At 45.1% G+C, this 18,658-nt stretch overlaps 2 protein-coding genes across 2 annotated transcripts; one reads left to right on the top strand and one right to left on the bottom strand.

Annotated features, from left to right (window-relative positions):
* Positions 1-148: 148 nt before the first annotated feature.
* Positions 149-7,660, bottom strand: LOC118512603. Its single transcript, XM_036057272.1, has 3 exons — positions 7,075-7,660; positions 6,293-6,980; positions 149-6,003 (listed from the first exon to the last, which is right to left on the bottom strand). The coding sequence occupies exons 1-3, from the start codon at positions 7,123-7,125 to the stop codon at positions 2,330-2,332; spliced, it is 4,413 nt and encodes a 1,470-aa protein (XP_035913165.1). The 5' UTR covers positions 7,126-7,660; the 3' UTR covers positions 149-2,329.
* A 332-nt stretch (positions 7,661-7,992) lies between these two features.
* On the top strand, positions 7,993-16,736 carry LOC118512601 (cyclin-H). The gene is made up of 5 exons (XM_036057257.1): positions 7,993-8,223; positions 8,291-8,487; positions 8,574-8,775; positions 8,836-9,176; positions 9,242-16,736. The coding sequence occupies exons 1-5, from the start codon at positions 8,107-8,109 to the stop codon at positions 9,384-9,386; spliced, it is 1,002 nt and encodes a 333-aa protein (XP_035913150.1). The 5' UTR covers positions 7,993-8,106; the 3' UTR covers positions 9,387-16,736.
* Positions 16,737-18,658: the final 1,922 nt, after the last annotated feature.

Raw genomic sequence — 18,658 nt, 5'->3', positions numbered from 1 at the left:
ATTCTTGTAGGCCTGATGACATGAAAAGAAATTGTGGAGCTCCAAGGCTCAGGCAGCAGGAAGTTGGTTTGGCTGTCTCAACCGATGGTTTGAGCGGGGAAGCTTCCTCCGTCGTCTTTCTTTCATGCTGTGCCCAACCCAAGCTGCGTTCTCTTCCGAATGAATGTTTTTTATTGCAATTCTTCATGTGCTTGTTTTGGTACGGTATTTATGAGAGAAAATTGATGCGCGGTTTTGTTTTTTGTTGCTTCCCCCATACGCAGGGCCGTTTTTTTGTTGTTTGCTTAATACTTTTGTTTTTAATTAAGTTTAATCTTCCCATCCAACCTCGAACGCAACGAGTAAATGTGTGTGTGTGTTATTTGCCTCCATCGCCCGGCCAGCGTTAACTGTCAGTTTAAATAAGTAAGACACGTCCTGCCTGTCCTCTACTGTAGCTGCAATTTAGTGCACACGCCTTAATTTTGCACTTTTTTCGTAACTTTTTTTTGGTTCGTTTGAGTTTTGAGCACAAAAGGAGAGAGAGAGAGAGAGAGGGAAGGAGAGAATGGAATGAGATACACTTTTGGTTTTTTCCTTAAATTTTGCAATACAAATCGTTATACATTCTCAAGACGCTCCAAACGATCGTCGGATCAAATAGTACCTTCGATCGGAGGCGTTCTGTTGTGTCTTTTGTGCACTTAGTAAAGTCGTTAGTCGAAAATGGCGCTGTGCGGTTAAAAGCTTTTGACACCTGCGCAGTTGATGCTTTCGAAAGATTGTGACCATGTGCTCGGTAAAGAAAATCTAATAAGGCCCTAAGTAACAGAACGGTGAAAATGGTGCAGCAAAAGTAGCAAACCTTCTTCCTCTTCTGTGTGGCCGCGTGTCCTTGTCCTACATCAAATACAGCTAACGATGGTGTTGCTTTATAATATTATTTTGGGCCCTTCAACAACAGCTTTTTCGCGAGCCGACCAACAAACGACTCTCACCTACACCGATCGGGCATGTCCAACAACCAACATAGCCAACAACAGGCATGGAATGGTTCGGGTCTTCCCCTTTCTCTATCTCTCCTCCTCATTATCCTAGCCTTTTGTTCTCTATCACACTGAAAAAAGCAAAAATCCTGGATAAAAGATACACACGTCCAGCGATATAGTCCACTCTTGCCGATACTAATGGGGTCCCCGTTCGTTATGGTGGGGGCTTGGGTCTAGTCCAACTTGCTGGCTGACTTATTGCCGCTTCCTTGGAGCAGACTTAGGACAATTATTGAGCCACTGTGCTTTCCGCTTCCGCTCCCTAAGTGAGCACGAACGACAGAAAGGGACATTAAGTCACTATAATTGGATGAGTTCTATCTATATCTACAGGCTTGCAATAGGCTTCTGTGGGTGTGTTTGGGCGGGGGTTTCTGCTTGTTTGCTTGCACGCGTGACTAATATCTCTAGACTACAATGCGCTCTGCTCACTGTAAATAGCTCCCAGAGGTGGCGAATACTTCGCGCCCTCTATTATATGCTTCTTTGCTTCTCCATATTTTCTTTATCTATAACCATCAGCAGCAACAGAAGTAGTACCAGTACTAGTAGTTCGGTGGATTTTAGTAGCGTGAGTGTAGAGGAGCGCGTGTTGCGATACAATGCCAGGGGGCGAATTGTAGACTACGTTTACTAATTTTGTGACGGTAGCGTAGGCTGCCGTCCCAATGCGGCCTCTTTTGCTTTGCGAGCTAAATGTGAAGCAGTTGCTGCCAGTGCTTGTGTGGGTGTGGGGGTCTGTTTTTCTCTGCAGGAAGAATGTCGCCCCAGTTTGAGTCTCAACGACCTCCTTTATAGTAATCGTACCGGAACTTAATAGTTAAAACATCTGCGCATCGTTCCACGCCCATCTCACGGTAGCTGCAGTATCTCTAATTAAAATATCACGATATTCATTTCTTTTGCCATTGCTCAACTTTTTAAAAAAATTGCAAAAAAAGGAATACTTAAAAAAACAAAAGTTGAGTAGAGGGGGAGGAAATCGTTTGGCGTTTGGGTTTTTTTTGTAAAAATAAAATTAGCTATAAATGCCAGCCCATCCCTGTTTTAGCGGCATGCTCTCTCGACTGTCCACCTCGGAGACAGAGATCAACTGAACCACCCCCGATGCTACTAGGGACAGGTTCGTATCGAACCAACCTAGAGTACTCCCCCCCGTGAGTACTTATTGTATACCGTAAACATAAATCTCACTGTAAATCGTCTTGAACAAAGTCTTAAAACTCAGAGGTATATGAATGTACGTAAAAAGGAACACAAATAAACACAATTCGCTGCACCCCAACAGCCGGGTGCTCGAACTACGTCATGAGCGTTAAATCACCGCCGGTGTTTCGACGTGCCGAGCTCACTTCCGGTGCGGATGCTTTCCGGGCTAGTAGATCCGACCCGGCAACACCACTGCCCAGGCTCATGCTCCCATGGTAGCTGTTGGCCATCATCGATACAGAACCCGGCAAACTGCCCTTACCGCATCCACCCCCGTTGGCCCCGCTCGCCATCAATTGCTGCTGGTACATGCGCCGATATTCGGCGTACATTTGCCGGGCCTGGTTAAGCACCCGGGTCACGTTGTGCTTGCGGACCATCTTATCGAAATGCATCGCCATCTCGTTGTAATCCATCCCAGTCTTCATGATGTAGTCACGATGCTGCAGCAGTATCGTTAGGCAAAGAAACATAAGGAACGGATTGCCACCGCCGAACTCTTGCGGTGGTGGCAAAACACCCGCCACCTTCATGCTGGGAATGGTGGTGCTTGTGGTGGTGGTGGAAGGTGGAACCGGGCCACTTCCATCCGGGCCCGGCTCACCAAAGCTTACATCCAGCGCACTCGGTTCCAGTGGAAGTGAGGAGATCATTGTCGGTGAAGCTAATACTGCCGGGTGTGTAGCAACCGCAGCAGTGCTCTCCGTGGCCGGTAAGTTCACCGGAGAAACACCGGACGCTTCCGTGCCCTGCTCCAACAGTTCCCCATCGCCGGCACCATCCACGGCCGTATGGACCAGCGCCGTCGGTCGGTTATCGATCGCGTTCGAGGCAGCATCGAAGAAGGGATTGTTTGGATGAAACTTAAACTTGACCGCTGCCGGCGATCGCGACAGCGGTGAATCATCCGACGAGTCGGACGAATCGGGCAAGATCATCGAGTTTCGCGCCGACCCGGGTACGGAACGGTCGCCATTTTTCCTCACCAACCGTATCGGTGTGACGGACTTCTTGCCCAGCGTCGTTTCCTCAATGATTTCCCCATCGTACTCTAGCTCCGGATGTTCGTCGGGCGTAGTGGCCGTTCGCTTCTGTATCTGGGTCACCTCGCCCGTGACCATTCCACCCGACGCCGGACTTACCTGTTCCTCGTCGTCGCCACACACGTGGTGCAGCGGGTTTTCCCACACAAACACATCGCTGCTGACGTTTGCGCTGGACGTGCTGATGCGTTTGCTGTCGCGATTTTCACTCACAATGCTGCCGGTCGCACCGCCCGTGCCCGTTCGCCGTCGACCCGGTTTCTCCCGGTACCGTACCACCGTATCCGTTTCCTTTCTGGTCTCCTCGGTGCCTTGCTCGCCCGGGGAACGATCACAGATTTCATCAATTGATTCAATTTCCATCGTCGCCGTCTCGAGCGTACGCGGTAAACTGCTGCCATTATTGTCGAGCTTGCTGTACGCGATGGTCGTGCTAGTGGCCGCGAGCGGTACCCTGCGCACGGTGGTATCGGGCTCGATCGGTACCATCGTCGAGTCACCGCTTTCCGGTGGCGTTTCCAGATCGACGCAACTGCTAAGCGTGTAGAACCGTTGCTGTTTGCTGTGGAAATCGTTCCCGAAAACGTGCCGATCGAGGTTTTCCAGCTCGAGCCGCAGTTCCCGCGTCATGGACGTTGTCATCGGGAAGTATTCTTGCGAATCGTCCGGACTGCTACCATCGCCGCCGGTGACGGACGCAACTACGGTGGAAGCGCCAGCCACAACGAACAACTCCGTTGGGCGAGCATTTGCACCCGACTGGTCCGGTTCTTCGCGCCGGATGTGTACGGGCGACACGGAAGCAGAACTATCGTCCACAATGAAGCTACTGTTGTCGCTGGATCGCGACAGGGCCGTCGTCGTTGCCATCGAATCCATCCCCATGCCGACGCTCGTCGCGGAAGAATCGGAATCATCGAACGAAGATTTGGTCAGCTTGATCACGGGCTTCGGCTTCAGCTCGTTGTATTCGATCGTTTCGGTTGAATCGTCCCGTGACACCTCCCCCACGCCCATCCCACCGGTCGTAGTCGTCGTGTAGCTGCTGGTGGTGGAATCGATCGAGCAGCTGTTGTGGGCATTGTTCGCGTTTTGCGTGAGCATCTTTTTCGTCACCAAACGATCGCTAATGCGGCTCTTGTTCATGGCGGCAAAGTTAAGGAACTCGTTGAAATTTTTCACCAGCTTCGGTTTCGATTTTTCCACCTGCTGGTTCGATCGTGCCGTTGCCGATCCGTCCACCGGCGTCGCATTTCCACCCTCGACACTGTGCTGCGTTTTGTCGAGCGAAGCAAAAATGCCTTTCCTGCTTGCGGCAAGCTTTTCTTTTAGGTCGTGGAAATGTCCTACCCCGCTCGTGCCACCGCTCGAACCACCGCCGGCCGTGGAGGAGGTGAAATGTTTCTTTTGATTGCTTAACTGCCGGGCGATCATTTTCCCCGTGGCGGCTGAGGTGGAGAAAAGGCTTCGGCTGCGTCCTATTACGGGCGAGTTTCGTACACTGCTGGCCGCACTGCTGCTGTTTGTGCCGGGTGTTGAAGATTCGGGCTTAAACTCGGCCGCACTGCCGTCCCCGGGCGGTTCTTGCGTGGAAACGCTTTCCATCGATCCATCAATGAAAGGATTCGTTTTGCTGCTGCCTTTCGTGACGTACTGATGCTGCGGCGAGTGGAATACACTGTCCTCCACATCCGTTGCATTGTCATCCTCGCCCGGTACAACCGCACCGGGCTGTGTCACTTCGAACCCTTCCTGTATGTTATCGTCATCGCCAACGCTTCGCACAATCTTCCGCTGCTTCACCAGTGCGATCTTCGCTTCGTCCAAGCTTTGGTGTACCTTTTGCACGTGTCCCACCTTTGTGGAGTAAATGTTTTCACGCGTTATGTTCTCGTCCAGGCTTAGATTGAGCCGTCGGGACGCATCTAATCGACCACCGACACCTACCCCACCGTACCGGTCGTACCGACTCGCTGGATTGGCGAGTGGATTCGTTGAGGTGCAACAGGACGAGCTAAGCGACAGTGCCGAACTCTGCCGTCGAAGGGCACACACCTTTGTGTAGGGATTTTCACGCGGTGTTCGCAGCATTACGGACGGGCTTTGGCTGGGTGGTGGATGCGTGCTTTCGTCCGGTGGCGGTGGCTCATACTCTCGCTCGTACAGTGCCAACTCTCCCTTCGGTGCCATCGGTGGCAGTGAGCTCCACAGTACTTCCAACATCCTCAGCGCATCATCGAACGCAAATTCGCGCTTCATCTCCAGCAGCAACCACCGGTAGCAGAACAGCAAATCATCCGCTTGATGGTGCTTCAGATAGGCGAAAAAGTCCGGATCGTAGTATTGGAGCGCTTCGGAGAGATGGGAAAACTTGAGCGTCATCGCAATGCCGTCCAGCATAAAGTTGCAGCTGAGCCGTTCCATGATGGCACAGAAGCAGATGTACGCCTGTGCCTCATCGCCCATCGTTACCAGCAACGGCGAGGCAATGTCCGACATGCCCTGGCAGTAGCTAACGGCCGGATGGTTCAGTGCGTAGGTCGTGAGCACGTTGAACAGTGCGGCAATGTTCTGGTTGTCGTCGCTGCCGGCATAGAACGGGTGTAGCCGATCGGTGCGCAGGACATCCTTCCGCACCATGCTGGTCACGTACGCTAGCTCACCGACGATGTTGCCTCGCTGCATCGTACTGCGCCAAACGTCACGCAGCCGGTAGTATTCAGCTAGCGAATAGAAAATAAAATAACGCACAATTATCTCAGATGGAAATGAAAATAAAATCTGTTCAAGGGGTAGTAGAGGGTATTCCATCATGCAGCTCCAAATAAAAGTGAGTAATTAGTTAATTTCTGTGTTGGACGGATGTTTGCAACACGAAATGTATTATTCATTACACCAAAACAAACCATTTTCAAGGGGCGAATGGTTTCGAAAGTCAATGGCAAATGCAAACGACATTCGTGTTGCAGTTTGATTGACCTTGCACCGAATAACCCAAGCGATTGCACGTACCTGATTTCTTTTTCATGTATTCCATTCGTTCCCGGCCCGTCATGCCATCGGGGTAAACGTTCAGTATGTGCTTCCACACAACACGCCTCAGGCTAGGATCGATTCCACCGAGATATATCACTTTACGCAGCTGCTCGGGAGCTAAAATTTGGCCAACCGAATCTTGCAGCTTGCGAAACTCTGCATCCGCCAGCGGTGGCCTTATCGGTTGCGTTAGCAGCGGATCTTCGACCAGATTGAACGCTCGCTGCACCATCGAGAACGTTTTCTCCATCTGGTTCATGATCAGTCCGGGCAGCTTGTTCTGCACATACTTCTGCCCTGCGCCGATCGACTGCTGTAGCGAGACCAGCTCGCGCGGTATGCTCGTGGTCGTCGCCGTACCATTCCCATCCCATTCCGACGCTTCCGAGAAGGGTTTTATATCGACGCGAAGGTTCAAGCACGGTTCGCTCTTGCTTGCGATCGATTGATTATGGGCGCGCAGGAAGGCCGCTTCCAGGTCCCAGTCGGACAGTACGACCAGGTAGCTTTCCTGCCCGTTCGCTTCGATCACCTTGTAGCTGATGCCAAAGTCCGTTTTCAAGTCGAACGCTTTCGCAAGCAGCGAGTACAGCACCTCGAGGTTGGTAATTTGTGGATCGACGCTGAATTTCCTCGTTTCCGACGGCACGTTCTTCTCACATTTCTGTGGGCGGGTGGTGGAATAGGGTGGAAAATACACACATCAATTAAACCAGTGACAATGACATGCTTCTTCCGCAGAAACGCTTTACCATTACCTTCACTTTCACTCGCACCGCTTCACGGCTGTGACCGTACATTCCGGACATGATCGAAGGCGTGCGTAAGGCCAACGGCAAGGACGAGCTACGTGCACGATGGGTGATGGATGATGCTGTTTTGCTTCGCTAAGGCCAGACAGAGGCAGCGGAGGAGGATGTTCACATTAGTGTGCGTTGAAAGCGCAAAGAGTTTTCTTCGCCATTCAGTGTAACTTTTGTTCCCGATCGGCAGGGCACAACACGCCTTTTATGTATGCATTGTCTCGCTTTCTCCCCGTTTTTTTTCAACAAGCCTACCAACGTTGCACAGCCCAAAACCACCGACGAGTGTCCTGCATTATCCTGCCCACGGAAGAACTTGCAAGGTGGGCGCACATTGCAACAGCAGCAGCACTACCATACGGTCACAGGCACGTGGTTGTATTGTTGCCACAATCAACAGAAACACCCGATGGAACCGAGCAGATGGCAAAGCTCGAACGATGAGGCCAGCGTTTCCGTCTGTTTTTTGGTCTTTTTTGTCGAGTTTTCCCTACTGATTTTGATAAACTATTTTTCTTCTTTGTTGACACTTTGACACATTTGACATTTTGCATATGGTTTCCCAAGGTGGTTGGAAAGGTGTGACGCGTTGATGGGTCTTTGTTTACCCTTTTCCATAAGCTGGTACTACACGGTACAAGAACTTTCGCCGAAAGTATTCCTGATTTAAGAGCTTGCAGCTCGTGAAAAATCAATTGAGCGGTTTATTTAACCACTGCATTTTAGTAAAGCGCTCTCATCATGGGCGTGGAATTTGAGCAAATAATGTGCTTAGCTTGCAAGACGTGTAGAAAGTGCTTAAAATGTTCGCAATCTGCAAGAAAGTAAACAAACGGCTTATGTTATCAAGCAAGCCCGGTTCAAACGCACGTTGACAGCGCGAGGTAAACAAAACATGTCAGATTCGCTTGCTCACAAAAAACGGTGTTTTGCTCCGCGAGCAGCAATAAAACTTATCCGGGAGGAAAAGGCTTAGCAAGTGGTAAAATGTATTCCCTTAGCTCACAGAAAAAGTATTGGACGTTCAAAACGGAACAGGAGCTAGCCGAACTGCGTGTGAAACAAAATGTTCGGTTTATTACCAAGCATGGTGCCGGCATGACGGTGAGTGTGTGATTCGTGTTTTCGCGGGCAACCAAGCCGCTTACTATCGGAACCATTTGTTTTGCAGGAGGAACAAAAACAGGCCCACTTTCTTTCGGCTGACGAGGAGCGATTATTGCTGAAGCAGTATGAGCTACAGTTGAAGGAGTTCTGCAAACGATTCGAGCCTCCGATGCCGAAGTACGTCGTGGGGACGGCGTTTCACTACTTTAAGCGCTTTTACCTTAACAACTCGTCTATGGACTACCATCCGAAGGAAATTTTGTAAGTTGCAGTCTGGTTTGGGAGGATGGGTAGATAAAAATATGCAAGTAACTTATTTCTTTCTGATTGTGTTCTCCTGGCTGTAGGGCGACGTGCGTTTACTTGGCTTGTAAGGTGGAAGAGTTTAACGTGTCAATTGCACAGTTTGTGGCCAACATTAAGGGGGATCGAGGCAAAGCAATGGATATCATTCTGTCGAACGAGCTGCTGCTAATGCAGGAGCTAAACTACTACCTAACGATACACAATCCGATGAGGCCAATCGAAGGGTTTCTGATTGACATAAAGGTAAGTTGTTTCGGGCGAATAGGGAAGCTCCAGCTGCTAATTTTATTGCCCCTTTCTCAGACACGATGCAATATGAGCAATCCGGATCGGTTGCGACCGGGAATTGAAGATTTTATCGACAAAACGTTCCTTACCGATGCGCCACTGATGTACGCACCGTCACAGATTGCACTCGCCGCCGTCCTGCATGCCGCTAGTAAAGAGCAGGAAAATTTAGATAGTTACGTTACGGAATCGTTGTTCGGATCGGCGAAAGATAAGCTACCCGTGCTCATCGAAGCCGTCCGAAGGGTTCGCTCGATGGTGCGCACGATCGAACTGCCGCCCAAGGATCGTGTGCGGTTTCTGGAGAAAAAGCTGGAAAAGTGTCGCAATCAGGAGAATAATCCCGACAGTCAGATGTGAGTGGAGTTCGTCCGGATTTGCAGAAGGTCCTTTATTTATGATAAATGTTTTTTTTTTACAGCTACAAACAGCGCATGAAGAAAATGTACGAAGACGAGGACGATCTAGATGTGATGGGCTCTTCGTATCATATGAACGTTTCGGATGCCAGTCTGGATGTGTCGCAGTTGAATACCACCAACCCTGCCAACATGACCATTGATTGAAGGGCAGCGAACACTTCCGGAGAAAATCGTAAGCAGTTTTGTTGTGCTCATCCCACATTTCCTAAACCTAAAATTGTGTATGAAGCTTTCTGCTTGTTTTTGAGCTGTTGGAACTCTTTCCATATCCGTCGCCATGATTATGAATCCTTGGGCAAATGGATAGTTCAACCAAGTAAATGCCTCTTATCCTGAGATTTAATTTTTTTTTTCGGATTGTTTTTGTACAAAAAGAGAAAGCACAAGCTTGGATCCATTTTAATTAACAATCTTTATTACAATCATTCGTATCACGATGCCTTCGGTGTGGTGAACGCTGTGTCCGTTCCGCATATTCATCTCACGGTCCAGGGTCGGGTCAGGACGTCAGAAAGCTTCTGCTAGAAGTAGAATTAGAATGCCGTTTTCGAAATAAAAAAGGAAGAAAAGAACACAAACAAAACCTCCACCACGCTAATGGCTTTCACGTTCAGCTTGGCGAATATTGCACGCCAACCGTACCGCATCGTCAGTATCAGAGGGCAGAAGGAATGTTCCTGTATTTGAAAGCTTATCCAGCTGAAGTAATTGCAGCGCGTAATGCAACATGGAAAAAAGGAGGAGAGAATTGCTCTCTAGCGCAAAGATGATGGCGTACTTGGTGGTGATAGTAGAAGAAAGAAACGTTTAAGCGTATAAGTGGAATTGGGAAAAAGGTGGAAAAATCGCGGCGCACTTGAGCTTAGTTAAAGAAAGTAAAGTCGAAGTAAAGTTGGTGCAAAGCAATTTTCAGGTTTTTGTTGGCTTTGCTGCTTTTAATTAGATGAGCATAAGCCAACGTACACCTTTGCACTTACGCTCATAGTTTTCGCTGTTCCCCTGTATTTACGGTGACTCATTTTTTGTTTTAAAAATTGCTGAAATATTGATGCTTTCGGGCATTGGAAATTGTAGTTGTTTCCGCGAGTCATTAAAAAAAACATACACACACACAAAGACGGGAATAGATAAGTGTTGTGGCGTAGAGTATTTGGTTCGGTTCGGTCTATTGCCGGTGTGTTGGTGATGTGTGAGGATTCTTCCGGCTTGTAAAAGTGATACCGTGTTGCTGATATAAGAGGCAAAATAAATTAGACATTTCATAAGTATTCCTTTAAGTCGTTTCGTTCAAACTAAAGATGACAATTGTTTTTTGTTATTTATCAATTTGTTAATTTCACTTTGAGTATCTCTAAATATTGGTTGATTTTTTCCAGTTTCCTACAGTTAAAGTAAGGACATTACAGTTGACATTACAGTTGAAAGTCCTGTATTTTAACTAGCGCCGCTAGCGGCTTATAATGTGTGTTTGTCACATAGACGGATTTGTCATGAATGAGGAAATTTGTATAAAAAAGTACTGCCATGTTAAGGATTTTTTCACCATTCAAATCCACTTCTTTGGACCCCTTCCAGTCCGTTGAGGTGAAATTTTCGAATTGAATCAGATTGTACAGAAACTTGGTCTTACTTCAAAAAAGGATGACATATTTAGAATAAACGAAGAAAAAAATATTTTCCTATGGAGATTCTAACTTCTCCTTCATAAACTTATAAAAAAATCTTTATGGTATTACTTTACAGCTTCTTTATCCATGTCCATTCAATCAGCAGTAGAATGTACCGAATATGTTGTTTTCGTGTATATGTGGGTGTAGGTGTGTGTGTGTGGTTGCTAATTTGATCCCATTTTTTTAATTATCAAACGACAACAAAACAGACATCGAAATAGACGCACAAAGAGGGAGAGTTCACATACTGGGTGGGAAGGATAGGGACTGGATTTGATAGTTGTTGTTTTTTGTTTGCCATAGAAAGGTTAAAAGTGGTTCTATTCCAGACGACATCGACACGTTCAATTACTTCTAGAACTGTTTCGTTACACAAAGTAAAAATGAAATGAAACAGAAAACGACAGTAGATAACAACACATTCAAGCACACAATGTGATGGGGGAACACTTTCATTTCGTCGCTGTTTGAAAGGATATAGCAGAGATTGTAAAATCTGATTTTGTACTTGTGTTTACGATGTGTTTGTGTGTATTTTAGCTTTGATTTTTTTTGAGCGCCACAAACATATAGTTTCAGTTAGAAAAAGGTGAGGCATTTGTGGACAGAGGAGAAAATATAAGAATAACATGGCGGAGCAAGAGTCAGCAGGAAGGCTAGACGTTGCACGAGAGCAAAGCCCCCGAAACAGGAAGACAGGAAGTTAGGAAGAAATAGTAGAGGAATGTTATAATAAACAATTGTGTAATAAAAAAACCCAAAATAAAATTATCTTTTTCCATCACCATCACGTCAACGGGTTTTTTTTGAAAAACAATTTCCTCTGTTGCACCACGTTCGGTTGCCATCGCAACGCGGCGACACTGTTTATTATGTTCCCGCTGCGCACAATAGCTTGTGACGGCGCACACACATTGTTTGCGTTTAGAGAGGAGCTTTTTTGTTTGTTCGTTTGTTGGAAGGTGCAGTGGTGGTAGTTAATCCTCCGCGGTCACCTTCTTGGATGCGTTTAGTAAAGGGGGCTTAAACAGGGTAAGAAACATTAATTTATTTATCAGCTTTGCAATCACTATCGCTTCCTCGACCCGTGCAATGTTGCCACATCCTACTGACTTGACATGACAAATTGTCGTTTTGTGTTTAGCTTCTGTTTTTTTTTTTTCAAATTTTATTTTCCCTAGCTTCTTCCTGCTATGCTGCTGCTACGCTTGCAGCTGTGTAACCTGTTCGTGTTTACTTCTGCTATCGTTTTCTATGGATTTACCTCTGCCCTTTTCCCTATCGCAGGTGTAGTTCAACGTTAAAGCTCCGACAGCGTGATCAAAAAGTCAAAGAAGAAACACGTGTCTTCAAAAAAGAGAGAGAGTGAGAGAAAATGGTTGATAGAGACGGAGAGAGTGAGTGACGATCGCGCACGCGCGCGCGCTCCATACAAGCGGTTTAGCATGGCGGCCTCAGCTTAATTGAATTGGCGTGTAGAAATATTACTTTGTAACTTTATGGCTTTTATTTATTGGTTTATCGAAATTATGTATGTGTTTTGCTGCTTTTTTTTAAATTTATTTTCGCTTCGTTTTTCTCTTTTCATTTTCTGATCACGCGCTCAACCTTTCCTCGGGATAATGCAAGGAAAGCATGTGTCATTGTGATGATGTACAGTTGGTTTCTTTTTATTTTAATTCTAATACTATCAGAGCTTTGCTTCCCATCCGCGTCTCATCCGCGTATCATCTCTATCCTTGTGAGACTTCTTTTTTTAAAATCCGCTACTACTAGCGTGTATTTCTCTCTCTATCTCTCTCTCTGTCTATCCCGTCACTTTTATCAAATATTTAACAGAATTGAACTATAGTCTATAAGCAACGATAGTTGTTTAGCTGCGGGGTTTTCTTTTTAAAACAATAAATGATATAGTTTTCACTGCACACAATTTTTATATTCTCTAACCACGCTACAATCGTTACCGTAAAATGAGCAATGCAAATAAAAGTAGTACCTGCCGTGTGTGTAGTCCCGGATTGCCGGTTACCTTAATGGGTTGTGAAAATTATTTACAAAACAATCTCAACTCTCTTCCCTAGACTCTTTTGTGTAGAAAGTGCGGGAAAATCGAGTATGTAACACACTAAGCACTTTCCTGTCGCCCTTATCAGCTGTCACCTAGTTGCCTGCCATTCTTTTTCACCCTCTGGAAGCCTAAACATGAAGTGGGAGAAGAAAACGGGGCTCGTAGAGTACCTTTGGTTTTCTTTGATTCTATCTCCTAATTTTTTACGCAACGCAATAATTTGAAAATCGGTTTAGTATTAGGTTTCGTGTCGTTTTGTTTTTAAGTTTATAAAAATTAAAATTGACCCCATTTAGCATTGACCTTCTCGAAATGAAAATTGACCAGGTAGATCGCTCGATGTGTGCATCACGCGACACAACGCCTGCATATTGCTATATGTATTGGAGTGTTTGTATGAGTGTGAGAGAGTATTAGTAGCTACGCTTAGAAATGTTTTTTTGTGTTTGTGTTTTTGTTTCCTGTAGTTTTAGATACATTTTTTTACCAACACTTTCGCCTCCAAAATTCAAACTTTAAATTTGCCATTACTTATTTTATCGAAATGTTTTGCTTTGTTTTTTTTTTTACTTCAAATTTACGGACGCTTGTCCTAGAAAGATGCTGTATAGTACTGTATTTACTGCACTTACTCCTCCCTACTAACAATAACAGTTTCGTTTCGGCTTAGCTCGGTCGAGGGGTTGTGTGATGATGGATTCGCTTGATGAACATCATATCGAAACGTGTTTTTTTTGGTTTTATTCGGTTCGGTAAATTATTATTGGCTAGTTTTTTTGTTATTCTTATTCACGGTAGATCATTCCGGTGTGTCTATGAGAAAAAATATCATGGCATTGGCTTTCATATGTGTTTGATTTGCTGGGAACAGAGGAAAGCACCACCATTCGCTGCGACGCTGTGCGTTGTGCTGCTCTCGGCAAGCATAATTTACTCGATTTCATGCTTAAAATACGGTTCGGTGATTTATTAAAAAAAGTTCTTTGGATCATTATTAAAGCCGTATTTTTTTCTTCTTTTGTTCGATTAACCATAGAAGCGAGCGAGTAGATTCTTGCCAAGCGGGCTCATTAAAACTCAACGCGCTAGCGAACGGAGAATGTTTGGCTGTGATGATTGCTTTCCCTCCGTTGCGTTCGACGGGCCAAAACGGCTAGCATTTTGGCATCATTTGTGAGGCAAATATGTGTTTAATGAATATTGCACCGTGTACCGTAAATTTGCTAAAAGGCCCATGCAAGGCTGATCGGCTGTTGCACGGTGATCGAGTTCGAGTTCGACACCGGTTCGAATTAGTCAAGTAATGTCTTGCAATGTTTTGGCTCACCACGCACCATGGCTGTACCTCTCACGCGGACCAACTAGCACGGAAGCTGGCTCACTCCCCAAATGTCAACAACCACCACCACCACCATCAATAGTTTAATGCGATTAGTGCGCTGCATGCCTTGAATGGTTTTTCTTCCGTCTTGTTTTTTTTTGCAGCACTTTTACTCGCACTTCATATGTTGTTTTTCTTTAAATTCACGTACTAGCCTACAATCACAGTCGTTATGCGGTTATACGGTGTGTCTTTCGCTTGCCAATGGAAGAAAAACCATTCCCGGAGACACGCATGGTCGCAAACAAAACAGAAAAGAGACTCTTTCGCTTCTTCTTCTCGCGGAAAATTGACTTAAGTGAACGCAACGAAACGAAACTGTTATGTGGAAAATTACATTTCGTACGGCGTGTAGTGGATAAAACAAGTCAACAAGGAAAACATCACGCGTACGGGAACGAGCAGATAATGAAAGCAGGAAATGGAAAGCTTCCTCGAATAGGAAATTGGTTTCTATTTGCCTTTTCCGTTTTTGGTGACCTTTTTGTATGGTGCTGTTGGGTTTTTGTTTTCGTTTGAAAAAGAAAGAAACTTTGTACGGTTTCTTTAACTACATTTGCTCGTTGTCGTGGAAAGAATTGTGTGCTTTGCCGTGAGCTCAAAGAGAAAATCACAATCCATAATATTAACAAAGTGTTCCTAACGTTACGGAGCACAGTAAAAAAAAAGCCACAAGAGTCGACTCACGTAAATCTTGCTTACGCGGCATCTGCGCTGTCACAGTCACAGCCATCACCATCCGTACCCACTCGGACGAAGCACTCTTCACATGGCGCGGTATCTGCTTCCTCGGATGGTGCTTATCGCGTGAAATGCTTTCCAAAACCCGAGCGCATAAAACGCTTCCCGTGTGCTTTTGCACCAAAGTTGTCAGAAGCATAAGGTAAGCAGCATATTACAACGGGCCACCGTAAGAACGTGTACGGGGTTGCTTTCTTTTGCACAACGGCACTGCAGGTTATAATTCTTTCATCGTGCGCTTTTCTGCGCTTAATGAGCGGCGGAATAAAGGCCTGAATACAATGTAGCGTGAGCGGTGAAGAGCCCGAGTGCAATTAACCGTAAGGCTGAGTCAGTTACATATCGTTTCCAATTGACCCAGTTTACGGATGATTCGAACCGGAAGTGTGCTGGTTCTTAGTGTTCGCAGCTCAATATTGGTAGCTTGAGGCGTGCGGCTTTGCGCTGAGAAAACGGTTCTCATGCATGAATAATTTCTGATGGAGACGCCTGGTATTTGATAACTTTCAATGGAGACGCCTGGTACTTCATGGGTATTCCATGGAGACGCCTGGTTCTTCACGGATACCCAATGGAGACGCCTGGTGGTGCAAGAGAAGGCAATTACTTCTATTTTGAATCTTTTCTGTTGGGGACTTTCCAAATAATTGTATTTACAATCTATTAAAACGAAAAATAGAAAAAGAGTAGCGAATGAATCTTTGCCTAAAAAAGGGTTACAACAGAATGATTTAGAATTGTGGTGGTTGTGCACATGGTCGGGTTGTACCATTTGGTCGGTGTCAGCCTCCGGCATCTGACATTTCTTGCCCGAAACATCTGGAGCAGTGTTTTCTTTGTAAACATTAAGAAAACAAAAACATGTACCAACTGAAAAGGTAACAAATGTAACCTTTCGATGGTTGGTCGAGTTTGAGCTTCATTGTGGGTGAAAGGTCATTTTCGAAAGAAAAAAAACAACGTTCCTCGGTGTACCATCCATGGTACAGGATGGTTCATTTGTCTGTCTTTGAGCAGCCAAGCGGCAGAAATATCGAATCAATTGCCATCAATTGAATTATACGGGACGGGGCGCTTTTGTTCGCCAAAGGCTGCCATTATTCCGCACAGATATGGGGCAAAAAGGCACGTTTGGATTGTTTTTTTTCTGCAAGAAGGAGAAAACTCAGCCCCGCCAGCCATTGTGCCCGGTAATATTTTAGACAGGGTTTGTTTAGCTCCTTTTCTTCATCTCGTTGCTTTTGGAGCTGGAAAAGGGGGAGTAATGTAAAAAAGGTTTGTATGTGTGGTGTGTGTGTGTATAAATGTGCGTTAAGTTTTTTTTTTGTAGAATGGCGAAGAAAACCAAAAATTGCTATGTAGTCGTATGAGAGTTCGCTACAAAATCGGTAAATGACACAGCTTGGGAAGAATAGAAAAGAAAAGATACTGAAGGGAATAATTGGCCCTTTTGTACCCTTTTTTTCGGGGGAAAGGTACCCATCGGACACTAAATAAATCATAAGCCAAAACATGTAACAAAAGAGGAGGGGAGAGAAATGAGAGAGACAAAAAAGAGAAGAGTTTAAAATGTACACCACAAGCCAACATCGAAGTACACTCCAGAGAGGGGGGGGGGGGGGGGGGGAAAGACACATCGATAAGAAACCGAAAAGAGATAGAACATTGACCTAAGCTCGTGTACATTTTTTATGATACGTGTTTGCATTCGATCGCACACCGAGGGAGAGTGAACCGAGTACAGATAAAAAAAAAATAAGGAAAAACAAAAACAGAAGGACAACTAACCGGACACGATTGCGATGAAACTCAATGCCTTTTTTTGTTAGAGGTAATATATTATGGTGAAAGGAGTTTTTGGTTATGTAGTAAAACATTTACAGCAACATACAGCACGTGCTTGATAAAGAACAAAAAGTCGTAAAACATTCAACAACGGTGTACAACAACAATCCAACACACACATAAAAAAAGCACACACGAAAAGCAGAACACAGTAGAACAAAGCGAGTATAGTAAACAGTAATAACAGTAACACTCTATAAAACAGTAGGCATAGGAATATATACGTATAGTTTAAGAAACGTGCACAGACAAAACAGATTGAACGTAAAGTAGAAAGGACGAAGCAAAGATCAAACATAACCAACATTAAGCTAACGGTCGGGATACAGCAGAAGCACAGTAACAAAGCACGACAGTTCGATATGATCGCGGAAAGCATGCAATATTTCAGCTGTTTTTTTTCAGTTTTCCTTTGAAGTACAAAGTTTTGTTCCTCTGTTGCCCTTTTTCAATGGCATTGTTAATATTTTGTGTTCGGATACATGTTTTACCCTAGTAAGCAGTAGTTTTGAAAAGCTCGATTTAACTCGGTAACCGGTTCCCAATTTAAAGCGTTTCAAAGCGGTTCATATGCTTTGTTGCTTTCATGTGTGTGTGTGTGATGGCTGTATGGAAGTCAGTTTTGAAAGCGGACTTGTTAAAAAACCGGACTCTTTCGAGGTCGAGAAAAAAGCCGGAAACACGCAATAACATGAGAGTGCGAAGTAAGATGGAACATAATAGGCTAATTTAAAGCAGGGAGCATCAGGAGTAAACGCTCAGCAAAATTCGACTCCCGTGGCTATAATAAGCTTATTATTTGCTTCTTCTAATCCAGATTCTCCTTAAAAAAAGGGAAAGAAACTAAGGGACGAAAGCAAAAAAGAAAAAGAAGCCATTAAATTGCGCGTTTTTTGTTTCTTGGTCACCATTATTGCGCTTTGCCCTAGGGGCTTAGAGAGAGAGAGAGAGAGAGAGAGAGAGAGTGAGTGAAAGGTGGTTTTCTTGTGTTTTTGCTTGTTTTTGTGTAGGATATTTTCTTATTCCCCTTCTAACACTAAGCAATTAGTAAGATAAGGTTAACTTTAAGCCCGGGGGTTCGTTCCCATTTTTAAAGCTGTTTAGTTCTTTTGGTTTCATATCATGCACCTTCCTTAAGTTGTACGGGAACAGAGAGAGAGAAAGAGAGAGTTATGAGAAAGTAAAAATAATCAGCACACAAAACCCAAATGTAATCCAAAGTTAAATATAGCTGCATTTATTATTGATCATACGCTAAGGGACGCGTGCTTCGGTCGCACACACGCGGTCTTCGTCTTCTGTTCGGTCTTTTCGATTTCGTTTCACCTCCGTTACTGCATTCATATGCATTTGTTCTTACTTTTGTTTGTGTTTGTTTGTTCGTTTTTTTTTGTTGTTGTATATGTGTTGTTTTTTGTTGTTTCGAGTTTGATTTATGGTACTTTTATCTAAATCTGTTCTTCATACACGCACACAAACTGTACAAGATTATTGGGGGGGCTGGTTTTTGGTTAATTTTTTGCTCTTCTCCATTATTGGTTGATTTACGGCTCGTTAGTGGATTGTATTGTTTCCCGGGGGGGAGGGGGGGGTGTTTTGGGGTATTTTTCCTGGTAGCATCCTCCTTGAAAAGTATTATCTAAAATAATCTAATCCTGATGCCACCACGCTCATGCTGTTAGCTTTTCCTTCCTTTCCATCGTGTTTCACT

Source organism: Anopheles stephensi, chromosome 3, assembly GCF_013141755.1.
Source record: "Anopheles stephensi strain Indian chromosome 3, UCI_ANSTEP_V1.0, whole genome shotgun sequence".
In the NCBI taxonomy this organism is placed as follows: Eukaryota; Metazoa; Arthropoda; class Insecta; order Diptera; family Culicidae; genus Anopheles; species Anopheles stephensi.
Note: the sequence above shows the minus strand (reverse complement) of the source record. Positions and strands in the feature narration are given on the sequence as shown.

Coding starts and splice junctions, on each gene's coding strand:
- LOC118512603 (XM_036057272.1), bottom strand. CDS start 7,125: ATGTCCGGAATGTACGGTCACAGCCGTGAAGCGGTGCGAGTGAAAGTG. Junction 6,981..7,074: donor CGGTGCGAGTGAAAGTGAAG/GTAATGGTAAAG, acceptor ACCCGCCCACAG/AAATGTGAGAAGAACGTGCC. Junction 6,004..6,292: donor ATACATGAAAAAGAAATCAG/GTACGTGCAATC, acceptor TCTATTCGCTAG/CTGAATACTACCGGCTGCGT.
- LOC118512601 (XM_036057257.1), top strand. CDS start 8,107: ATGTATTCCCTTAGCTCACAGAAAAAGTATTGGACGTTCAAAACGGAA. Junction 8,224..8,290: donor AGCATGGTGCCGGCATGACG/GTGAGTGTGTGA, acceptor TTTGTTTTGCAG/GAGGAACAAAAACAGGCCCA. Junction 8,488..8,573: donor TACCATCCGAAGGAAATTTT/GTAAGTTGCAGT, acceptor TCCTGGCTGTAG/GGCGACGTGCGTTTACTTGG.